Raw genomic sequence first — 11,644 nt, forward strand, 5'->3', positions numbered from 1 at the left:
GTGGGTCAAGCAGCCAAGTGACCATGGAGACCATGAGGGGGGGGTGTGATAAAGTGATATCCACAACAACTGGGTTGATAAAATGATATCCCTAACAACTGGCAGTGTGAAAAGCCAACACACATAAGCAGCTCTCCAGACTCCTCTGATCTTCTGATCTCCAACTGCCCTTCATGGGATGGACTTTTAAATCCTCTTGTTTTGCATAGCTGACCTTATCTCCCCCCTGCCCCCAACCACTGCCATCGCATAGGAAAAATATGTTCCGTTTACATTAATAGGCATTATCTCAATTTACACCCCAGGTTGTTCTTTTTTACTCTTGAATGAACACAGAAATCTGTCTGAGCCAAGTCAGCATGTGTGTTTGAACAGACATGCATGTCTCATGTCTCTGGGGCAGCTAAGGCATGCAGCTGGTGAATGGTTAATTACAAGCCTTGGGGATCAGGATATTTGCAGGCCATTCTTACAATGAGTCATCTTCTCATCCCTTCCTCCAGCAATCTCCTCTCTTCCCCCTCCCCATTCAACCTAGCTTCCCTGAGGTCATTTCTGCAAATACTAGATTGCTCATCAGAGAGGTGGGCTGCGCTTCGGTTTTAATCAATAAATAATAGAATCCTTGTCAGCACCAAGGGAGGTTCCGTTATTTTATCTTTCTGCAAGCTCTTCCCCACCGTGCTGGGGCTGAGCTCAGAATGAAACCGCACCTACACAGACAAAAGATGTGACACATGCCACCCCTGGAAGCCAGAAAGTGAGGGAAGGAATGGGGTCTGGCATGCAATTTGACTTGCAATTGCTTTGTGCTAGCTGCCCTGTCTGGGGCCAGATCCCCAGGACACTGGGTGACCTGGGGGGTGGGGGTAACCTGCTCACATCTTATCAGGGCAGCTTCCAAGGCAAGACCACTTTAGCCCTTAAGTAGTCAACACCTCCTCCCAGCTCCCCCACACCTAGGGAGAACAGGGCTATAAGGGAACCTCAAGGAGGATTTTTTTTCGGATGTTTTTACAGCCCATTATTTGCAAGGTCAGTGCTACAGACCCCCAAAGGACACTTTATTGTGATCAGTACCCAGTGCTTCAGGGTGATTTATATCCCCACTGTCCGAGAGCTTCCTCCAGACCACAACAGCTTCCTGGGGGTCAGTGGCCCCGGTGAATCAGCAGCGCTGCCCACTGAGTCACTGGCTCCTCAGGCCACACCAGATCTGAAACAGAGCTGCGGACTTCATGGGCCTGATCCTGCAACCCAAGTTTCCTCCTTTTTCTGCTGCTGTTCCCCTTTGCTGGAAGGGCTTTGGGTTGCAGGAAGCTGCCCTGATAAGATGTGAGCAGGTTACCCCCACCCCCCAGGTCACCCAGTGTCCTGGGGATCTGGCCCCAGACAGGGCAGCTAGCACAAAGCAATTGCAAGTCAAATTGCATGCCAGACCCCATTCCTTCCCTCACTTTCTGGCTTCCAGGGGTGGCATGTGTCACATCTTTTGTCTGTGTAGGTGCGGTTTCATTCTGAGCTCAGCCCCAGCACGGTGGGGAAGAGCTTGCAGAAAGATAAAATAACGGAACCTCCCTTGGTGCTGACAAGGATTCTATTATTTATTGATTAAAACCGAAGCGCAGCCCACCTCTCTGATGAGCAATCTAGTATTTGCAGAAATGACCTCAGGGAAGCTAGGTTGAATGGGGAGGGGGAAGAGAGGAGATTGCTGGAGGAAGGGATGAGAAGATGACTCATTGTAAGAATGGCCTGCAAATATCCTGATCCCCAAGGCTTGTAATTAACCATTCACCAGCTGCATGCCTTAGCTGCCCCAGAGACATGAGACATGCATGTCTGTTCAAACACACATGCTGACTTGGCTCAGACAGATTTCTGTGTTCATTCAAGAGTAAAAAAGAACAACCTGGGGTGTAAATTGAGATAATGCCTATTAATGTAAACGGAACATATTTTTCCTATGCGATGGCAGTGGTTGGGGGCAGGGGGGAGATAAGGTCAGCTATGCAAAACAAGAGGATTTAAAAGTCCATCCCATGAAGGGCAGTTGGAGATCAGAAGATCAGAGGAGTCTGGAGAGCTGCTTATGTGTGTTGGCTTTTCACACTGCCAGTTGTTAGGGATATCATTTTATCAACCCAGTTGTTGTGGATATCACTTTATCACACCCCCCCCTCATGGTCTCCATGGTCACTTGGCTGCTTGACCCACTGCCTCACACTCCGAGCTCCAGGGTGAGCTGGCTGAATGTGGCTGGGGCCCAGGGAGTAGGAGGAAAGGTGCAGGTGCTGAGTGCCCGTTGACTGCAAAATCACCCTCCTGCCCTCCGTCATGGAAAACAGGCTTTCATCATGTTTGGTGGGCTTTGGATCATGCCGGCCGCTTGCAACTCGAGGACCCCATGGCAGGACTGAGTGGGCGACAGTAGCACGTCATGAATTTGAACACACATCTGCTCAAACATTGCAAACAAATGAGACACCGGTGCTACAGGGCTGAAATGTCAGAGGTAGCTGTAGTGGGCAGCCCTGGCAGCGAGGGCGGCAGGAGCCCTGCGGCTGCTCAGATCCTCAGCGCTTCCTTTGTTTCAAAATCCTTCCTTGCACCAGGGCACCGATACCTCTTATCACAGCTTATCAGGGCGAAACAGTTGCAGGTGAATGAATCGCATCGGAGGGTTTGCTTTCCGAGCCTTGTTTACTTGAGGGCCACACTCTGCAGGGTTATTGAATCTAGCTGTTCAAGAGCTTTCGCCATTCATTTCTGTTCTGAAAAAGCACAGGTGGCAGACATGTGGCACACCACTGACGTTTTCAGGCTGCTTCTGCTACCCGACTTATTCACGTTCAGTCTGGAGATCGTATACTTCCGTGCAGCATATTCCCAACCTGGAAACAGGCAACAATTAGCTGACAACAAACTTTGAGTAACAATGTAATAATAGGATTAATTCCTTTTCATTAGCAGTGCAATGAATGAAACAAATGCAGTACTTAACCATGCAGAATAGCTCATGTGGGGCTATTCAGTTGTCAAATGCTGTCACAGGATTTCATTGAGTTTTATAGCTGTAACTTAATAGATTGGTTTCAGTGGGACTGCCTTCCTTACTTTGCTGTCTCGTGCATTGTGGTGATTAATGACAGTTGCAAGCATCCCCCTCTTGTGCTTATGTCCATTCAAAAATTAAAAAAAAAAATTCTTCTGTTGTCACAGAATATAGAGTAATGACACATTTAGAGAGGATGACGCCTGAGTCGGAAATCTGTGTCAAATGCTGGAAATAGTGCTCGTATATAAAACCTGGAGGAGGGAGTTTAGTCCCTGCTGTACTGGAGTTAATGGTTGCTAGACTCAACAGAATTACGTTTGCTAAGAGTTTTAATCTTGATCCACCGACTTTTGGCAAGTTAATAATTTTCAGTGGTATCAAACCCATTTCCCAGGGGAGCACTGTCCCCCATTAACCCCCTGGGGCCCATTGCTGTGTGGCACTATCCCACTGCATTGCAATCGCTGGGGCTTAATTTCTCCTCCACTTTAATTAAACCAGTTTTAGGAAGCAAAAACATTGATGGTTTGGGTTTTTTTTCCCTTCCCTAGGGGGATATGAAACCTTTAACTCACAATATCCTGAGTGCTGTGTGGATGGAAAACTCCTTTCCCCAGAGAGGACTGAGGCAGAGAGAAACCTCACCAGCCACTGTGAGAAGCAGAGTGCCAACCACAAACCCGCGTATGACCAGGTGTGTGTCACGGCTCTGGTGGGTGACCTTTCCCTTGGGGCTTTTCCCTCCTGCCCCCGGGCTCTGTTGCAGGCTGGCAGGGTGCTGGTGGCCCTCGTGCTGTCAATAAGTTGTTACAGTCCGGGTTAGCAGCCTGTGTGTCAAATAGGATGTCATGTGCGTGCTGTTGGTCAGCATCGCCTCCACCTAATTTCAAAATTAGGCAACAGAAGGAGAAAAAGCACCCTGTCTAGCCTCAAAACTGTATTTGTGACCTGTCTTTATCACACAGCCAGGCAGCATGAGCCATGAGCAACTTGTACCTCCCCAGGAGACTTAAAGCAGGCAGGGGAGAGGCTGCCAGGAGTGTAAGTTTTCCAGCAGACGGAGCATGCTTTGCCTGTGCCCCCTCTGAAACCCCAGGAGGGATCTGAGGCTGGCAGAGGGGGCCGTGGCTGTGGGGCTACTTCTGAGAAGAGGCAGTGGCTCTTCAGAGCTACCCTTGGGCAGGAGGACTGGGGTTTTCCACAGGCAAAGTCATCACACCCCCATGCCTGTCTGGCCCAGGGAATATGTGTGCTCTGAGATGTCAGCCTGTGGTCAGGCTGCTTCCGCCGGGGGTGCGTGTTTCCTGGCGCTGGGGGAGCCCCCCGGTGATGCCCCTCTGCTCCCCTGGGAGCGCCTCCTGCCTAAGGCTCCATCCTGCCACTCCAGGCAGCTCCTGGCTGTCCCTGGTACGTGGGATCTGCCAGGTGGGCAGCTTGGGGGGTTGGAAAGCCAATTTTTCACAGCTGGGGGCTGGCAGCAGCTCTTGTGCATCATGGAAACTTACCCTCAAAAACCTTTGTGTCAGATGGTGGCTTTTTTCTTTTGTGGTCTCGTCACCCAGCCTTTGCTTGCGCTGGGGGAGGAGGAACCGAGATGACATCTTGGTGCAGGTGATGTGGCGGGTGCTGCACCCCAAGGAGGTGCAGGGGGACAGGGGAGCCTTGCTCCAATTTTTTTTGCTTTCCTTCACCTTTGGAGGTCGGTAAGTGAAGGAACTGAGCTAAAGCAGCCTCCTCTTCCGTCATCCTCTTCCTCCCTTATTGGACATGCCTCCCTGCCTCACCTGTATTTCAGTAAAGCCTGAGGGAACAGCCTCACATATGGAAGCACTTCAGGTGCATCCTGAGGGGCTTTAAAGAAAGCCAGAAACATTCTGCATGCGAGTGGGCTGGTTCTGCCTTTGTACCTCGCAGATGTGAGCAAGAAAATGAAAACCTTTTCCCTGCGTGGGCTTTGCCATCACAGTGATTCACTGGCCAGCAGCACTGGGGTACAAAAATGCCAGCGAGGGAGGGACCAAGGCACTCACGAGGGCTCCCTTGCCTCTCTTGGGTATCAGGACTCAAATACCCTTGAAAAGGAATTACATGCTTCTGCTCCTTCTCTTCCAGGGCGGTCCAGTTGAAATCCTGCCTTTTCTCTACCTTGGTAGTGCCTATCATGCTTCCAAGTGTGAATTTCTTGCCAACCTGCACATCACAGCCCTGCTCAATGTCTCCAGGAAAAGCTCAGAGTCATTCAAAGACCAGTATTGCTACAAGTGGATCCCTGTGGAGGACAGTCATACAGCAGACATCAGCTCACACTTCCAGGAAGCCATTGACTTCATCGGTAGGTCCAAATTAACAAACTTCCAGATCTTCATGTATTTTTAACTTGGATCTTCATATATTTTAAAGATCTTAATTTATTTTAACATACATATTGGCGGGAAGAAATATGTTCTCAGATGTCACAGCAAAATTTTAAGCTCCCTCCCTTCCCCAGCATCTCTCCTGGCAGAGGGATTTCCTCAAGGAAGGAAGGAAGAGGGACAGCTGGAGTGATGCTTGCTAGCTGATGCCTGCAAGCAGTTGGTGCTAATTGCTGTAAGGGGCCTCAAGCCAGAGCGTGCCAAGGACACAACTTTTGTAACTGTGATGGGTACATCTGGGACAGGGTAGACAAACCAGCAGACACCTGTGGAAGCTCCTCAGGGACCCTTCCCCAAAATTTTGTACACTTATCAACATATGCATTAGATTCTCTGGAAATAGGCATATACTCAGAAATTACATGAATTTTCATTTCTTTTGTTGTATATAAGTGTGCCCTTCGCTTCCGGTATGCACATTAGGTGGAATGATCCCCTGTGCATCCAGTGCTGCAATACAGAATGCTTGCCTTCTGAAACTTCAAACTAAGTCTTAGAGGTTTTTTTTGGAGACTAAATTTACAGTAACAAGAGCAAGGTTTTTGTTCTTTCCAGGCTGGTAGGCCAAGGAAGAAAAATGTTTTTTCTTGACTGCCATCAGGCAGACAAGGCAAGTGAGCTGGTTAGCCTTATCTTCTTTTCAAAGCAAGTGTAGGTGTAACATTGACACAGCAGGAAACAAAGAAGTGTGGCGGAATAACACCAAAGTCTATTGATTTTTTTGTAAAGGAAAAAAAAAAAATATTGGTTCCTTGGACTTGCATGCCAGACCCTGTAACAGCCAGGTGAAGCAGAGTCAGCTTATTGCCTTATTGTGCTGAGATATCCCAAAGCCAGGGTCTTGGAAATCCACCATCTCCACTTATCACAGAGCTCTTTCTAGTTCCTTTTGATTACGATGGCATCTCACCCTTTAATCAAAAAATATGAGGAGGCCTTTAGAAAACTTTGGGCCATCCCCTCCCAAATCTTCCTGCACTAGGCTGGGTAGATGAGCAGCACACCAGGTGTCAGCCGTGCCAGGTAGTGCAAGGGAGCGGCTCCTTCCTGAGAGGCAGAGGGTGGTTTAGTGGGGTGGAGCAGCCTGAGCTGGGGTGGAGATGGTGTTGAAATCAGTGCTGTTGCTCTCCAGGAACATTCGAGAGAGAAACAGAGTCAAACCCCAGTTATAGACTCGCTGGACTCATTGCTCAGCTGAGATCGAGTCCTTCGATAGTGCAGGCAGAATTGTAAAAACTTGATCTGAGAGTGCCCTGTGAGTCCTTCCCCTTCCTGGTAAGGGACTTCTCATCTTTCAGGGAAATGCTAATGCACAGCACTCTTCTGTCCCATCCCCAACCCCTTCTGATAGTTGTTGAGTCACTTGGAAGTTTCCCAGATTTTGAGTATGACTTTAGTTTTCACTTTTTCTTAAAATTGAGTGTGTGGTGTAGATGCTGGGGATGACTCAAATCCATGTCTTCCTTATTTTGTGCAGTAGTTAAATATAACTGGTTGTGGTGGCACCAGTCCCCCAGCAGACAATCGAAGACAGTCAAATGATAACTTGCTCAGCTATGCCTTGTTTCACTGAGCACTACACTCAGCGCAGTTATCCATAAATTGGAGCTTGCATGTATTGCTCAAGGCAATAGAGCAGAGAACATCTATTTTTGAACTGTATTTTTGTGTGGAAAGGGCTTATTTTAAGCACATTCTCTTTAATCTAATAACAATCATTGTGTTGTGTGAGTAACCACAGTGGCTCCTGTTGTGTAAAATGGGTGCTTTGCATAAGCCTTTTATATCCTGTCTTAAGTCCAAGCATCCTTTAACCAGGCTGTAATTAGCAGCTGCCTACCAGTCCCTGTGTGCTTTGTGGTGAGGCCCCAGGGAGTGAGCTCAGGCTCTCCACCCAAGGGTACCCACCAAGGGTTCAGCCCCTGGTACCACCGTTTGCTGCTAACTGGCCAAGCAGGGAGTTAGGTTCAGACTTCAAAGAAAAGTCCTGTTTTTCTAGCAAAGTAGATGAGAAGGCAGCCCTGCAGCTTTTGAAAGACCTGACAGTGGGAGGGCTGGCCTTGGGTCAGCACTCTGAGCCACAGGCAGAGAAATGCAGGTACAGCAAACTCAAGAATTGCTCAGATACCTGTTCTCTGTCTCAGTGCTCTGCAAAGGCTGTTGTTCCAAAAGAGGAATAGGCATGTGGGAAGGAGACAGGGAAGGAGTTTCCTAAAAAATACAGAAAGAACCAAATCAGGACCCACAGATTCTGAAACCAAGTGTTATCTCCACCTCAGGCTGGATTTTGTCCCCCTTCTATTTTAATCTTCATGTTACCCTTAGTGCCCAGCAGAAGAGCAAGCCTCTCCCTGCTGGTGGACTGGCTGTGTGCCATGCTCCACCTCCAGGTGCACATCAGTGTCGTCTCCATTCCCAATGACAACTGATGTTGGAGAACGGCTTGCAGAGAGCAAGGCCATAGCTCCCTGCAGGAGCTGGTCGGCCATAGCTCCCTGCAGAAGTCGGTCCCAGCCACCTGAGGTAAACAGAGGAAAGAACCCAGCGTACATTGATGATAACAAGGACTGTTGTGAGAACGAAGAGATAAGCTGGGGCACATTATGACCTTGGGGGTGAGAGGAAGGCAGCCCTGGGAGGGAAGCAGGTTCGCAGCAAGAAAGATGTTTATGCATACCAGAGATGCCACAAGGGGCTGGGATATTATAATGTGACCTTTTAGATGTACCCAATGGCTGAGACATTATAATGTAGTTTCTTAAATGTATCCAATACAGTTACAAGTAGTGTATTGTAGAGTGCTTATATAAGGTGTGATCTCTTTCAATAAAGTTGAAGCTTGCTCTATCATTCACACTGAATTGGCTGCTTGCTTCCTCCGCCCGCCACAAACTGACATCTGCAATGACTTTTTTTCCCCTAGATTATGTCAGGCGAACCGGGGGCAAGATCCTGGTGCACTGTGAAGCAGGGATTTCACGCTCTCCCACCATCTGCATGGCATATCTCATGAAGACAAAGAAGCTCTGCCTGGAGGAAGCCTTTGATTACATCAAGCAGCGCCGGAGCCTGATCTCACCAAACTTTGGTTTCATGGGCCAGTTGCTACAATATGAGTCTGAGATCTTGTCTTCCACTCCCAGTCCCCCTGTTGCCTCGTGCAAAAGAGAAGCTGCATCTTTCTTTGCAGAAGAACTGACATTAGGCAAAAACTTTGAAGGCTCATGTTTCGCCTTTCCTACCTCAGTGTTGAGTTCTGTGCCCATCCACTCTCCCGTCCACCAGCTGAAACTCAGCCCAATGACAGCATCTTCGTCCTGCTGAACATCCTGGGGAGATTGGAGCTGGTGTCTGATCTGAACTGTGACCCCAACAAGAACATTTCATGAACGTGCAATAGAGAAACCTCATCGACTTAGTCTGAGAGGGAGTGGTTGTCGTGGGTCATACTTGCTGTATGCTGACTGTAAGACGCAAGTGCTCTAAGTGTGGCAGGTTTTCTGAACTTTTATTGTCTTTTTTTAAAGAAAGAAAAAGTGCTTTTTTTAGGTTTTTATCCTCAGAGTGTGCACCCACTACTGTATTTCCAGATTCTCTGGGAGCAACGAGAAATCTGTTTAGTATGTTCTCAGTTCCCACCTCCTTCCCTTCTTATTTTTGAAAAGACCCTTATTTAAAGTTTCAAGCAATAAACAGCAGCAGCAGGGGAGAAAGCAAAATGAAAAGCACCACCTTTGCAACCACAGAAGTGGTGGGAGTGAATATTCATTCTGCTTTTTCTCTGGCTTTCCTCTTCCCCTTCTCCTATGTCACGTTTCAGGGAGCAAAGCGCTGGGGTGGCGGGAGGAAGCTCTTTTTCCCAGGACACTTGCACAACCAGGTGAAAATCCCTTCTTCTGTTCCAGCCTCTGAAGTGTCAGGTATTGACCACAGTGTAACTGGATACCAAACCAGACCATGGATCCATTCAGGTGTGGCATTTCCTGTACTTCTGCATTTGCCTTTGTACTGGGTGTGCTTTTAACTAAGGCAGGGGATTTAACTGAAGCTACTAGGCTACCCTGCTGAGCTATTATCCTCACATCTGTTATTTAAGAACAGCCCTAGAATACTTGAATGTCTCCACAATCCTCATCTGAGTTATTTCCCATCAGATAACACTGTAACTGCTGGATCTTACACCAAAAAAAACCTGACAAGTTTAGCTCCAAGCCAACTCTTTCTCCATCCCTTCCCAAGCGTTCCCGATGTGTATCGTGTGTGTCAAGTGGTCTTGTTCAGTGTTATGTGGCTTGCTTAGTGTGTGTGTGTGGTCACCCCTAGCCAGCCTTTGTCCATGAAAAATCAGTTTTTCTCTCTTGCTCGCATTGGCTTCTGTGTCTGCAGGGAGTTTGGAATGAGTGTCTCTCTTTGTCTGTTGACCTTTTTATTTTTTTTTTAATATGTAATGTGTATGGGAAATGGCAATAATTTCCAGGAGATCTCGTGAATGTGAAAGAAAATCTGCAATGGTTTTTATGGAGTGTAAAAAAAAAAAAAAACAAAAAACAAACTAATAAAGGAAAAAATAGAAGGAAAAGAAAGCTGTTTGTGCTTGGAATGAGCTGCAAAAATGCTTTGGCAGATTTCAGTGGCAGAAGAGGTCACCTGAGAAAAATGCCATGGCCCAGAAGTAGTGTAAGGAGGTAGAAGAGGAGGGTAAGCATCGCTGGACTCTGCTGAAAGCTTCCAAGGTGCATCTCTACATTGAGGAGAAGGTGAGGGGGAGGATTGTTTTAAACAGAATGACATGAGTCACGGTGGCGTCACTTCCCAGCAGCCAGGCAGGCACTTCTGTTTTGATTCATGCATGCTTTATATAAGATTTGCCATCTTGCTGAATTTGAAAATCTGTACTAGGCATGGCCCCCACTTCCTTCCTAAGCATGTGCCATGGGATGCTGCAGGCCCTGGTTCCTGGTGTGATGCAGGCCACCCACGAGCGTCACACCAGGGACCAGGACATATGGGAAATGCTCATATTTTCTTTTTTTTTAATGAAAAAAAAATAATTTGAAGCACCAGCATCTCTGAGCCATTTCATACACCTTTACAGCTGGAAGTTTTTAGGCTCTTTCTGGCTCACCACTGCAGCAATTTATAATCTGCTTTTCCAAATTAATGAAAAATTTATGGTAGGCGTCTGAGTTAAAAAGCATCTATGCTCTGTGGAGTTCAACCATTTGTAACTTCTTACCCCCAGGGAAGCAAGTGTGACAGTGAGAAGCTGTCGTTGGAAATGAGCCTTGGATTTCTTCCCTGTGTCAGGGGCCACAGCAGCAGTCCTGCTTGGGCTCTGGGAAACCTGAACATGGGAACCAGCAGCTGGGGAGGTGAGGCAGGTGATCTCATAAGAGCTGGTCAATTAATTCTGAGAGATCTGATTGCTCTGGAAGCCCATGGCCAGCTGTAGTGAAAAGATCTCTCAGTCTCCACAAGCTGCCTCAAGCAGAAAGGCTGGTAGGCTTACCAAGAGGGGCTGCATTCTGACCACAGAGATGGAAACAGAGCAGCCAACAGCTCTCATTAAAGCAGCATAAAAACCCTTTCTGGGGGAATGACCAGCTTTGTTTCTCAAGGATGAGGAAGCTGAAATCTGCAGAGGTGATATTTGCCATGGGAACCTGCAGAGCATGAGGCTGTGGGCTGAAGGGGTTAACAGAAGGACTGCTGGCCTTGGCAGATTTGACCACAGCAGCTGGAAAAGATCATGGGCCCAGCTGAGGAGCCAGGTATTTAGCAGAGAGGCAAGGCAGCTGCTCTGCTTTTAGAGAGGGGCTCTGATCCTGGGCTTTAGCACAGCACATTGTTAGATAGTGTTGGCAGGGGGAGATGTTGGGCTGGGATTCAGCAAGCAAGGAAGGGCCAGAGCCCTGTGGAAGCCTGAAAAGGGGTTGTCATGCCTGGGCACAGGAACCAGGAGGTTTGTGCTCCTGCCCAGGGCACCATTCCCCTCTGCTTGGCTGGTCCCAACTCACATCAGGCAGAAGGAAGCCCCAGCATCCAGGGCAGAGTGGGATGTAAATGCTGACTCCAAGAGGGATGCAGTCCCATGCTTGTGCTGGTGCCTGCTTTTCTGTGTCATTAGCTAGACCTCTGCTCCTGTGTTGACCAGCTTGGCAGATCCCACCTT

The 11,644-nt window shown here is 48.1% G+C and overlaps 1 protein-coding gene across 1 annotated transcript in view; it reads left to right on the forward strand.

Moving 5' to 3' along the window:
- Nucleotides 1-10,037, forward strand: part of DUSP5 (dual specificity phosphatase 5) — a 114,619-nt gene extending 104,582 nt beyond the window's left edge. The window contains exons 3-5 of the mRNA XM_026851518.1: nucleotides 3,610-3,752; nucleotides 5,171-5,390; nucleotides 8,396-10,037. Coding sequence (XP_026707319.1) covers nucleotides 3,610-3,752; nucleotides 5,171-5,390; nucleotides 8,396-8,796 — 764 coding nt within the window. The 3' untranslated portion in view covers nucleotides 8,797-10,037. The remainder of the gene's footprint in view (nucleotides 1-3,609; nucleotides 3,753-5,170; nucleotides 5,391-8,395) is intronic.
- The last annotated feature ends 1,607 nt before the right edge of the window (nucleotides 10,038-11,644 follow it).

The sequence above is a fragment of the Athene cunicularia genome (genome assembly GCF_003259725.1).
Source record: "Athene cunicularia isolate RWA chromosome 6 unlocalized genomic scaffold, athCun1 chr6_part1, whole genome shotgun sequence".
Lineage (NCBI taxonomy): Eukaryota > Metazoa > Chordata > Aves > Strigiformes > Strigidae > Athene > Athene cunicularia.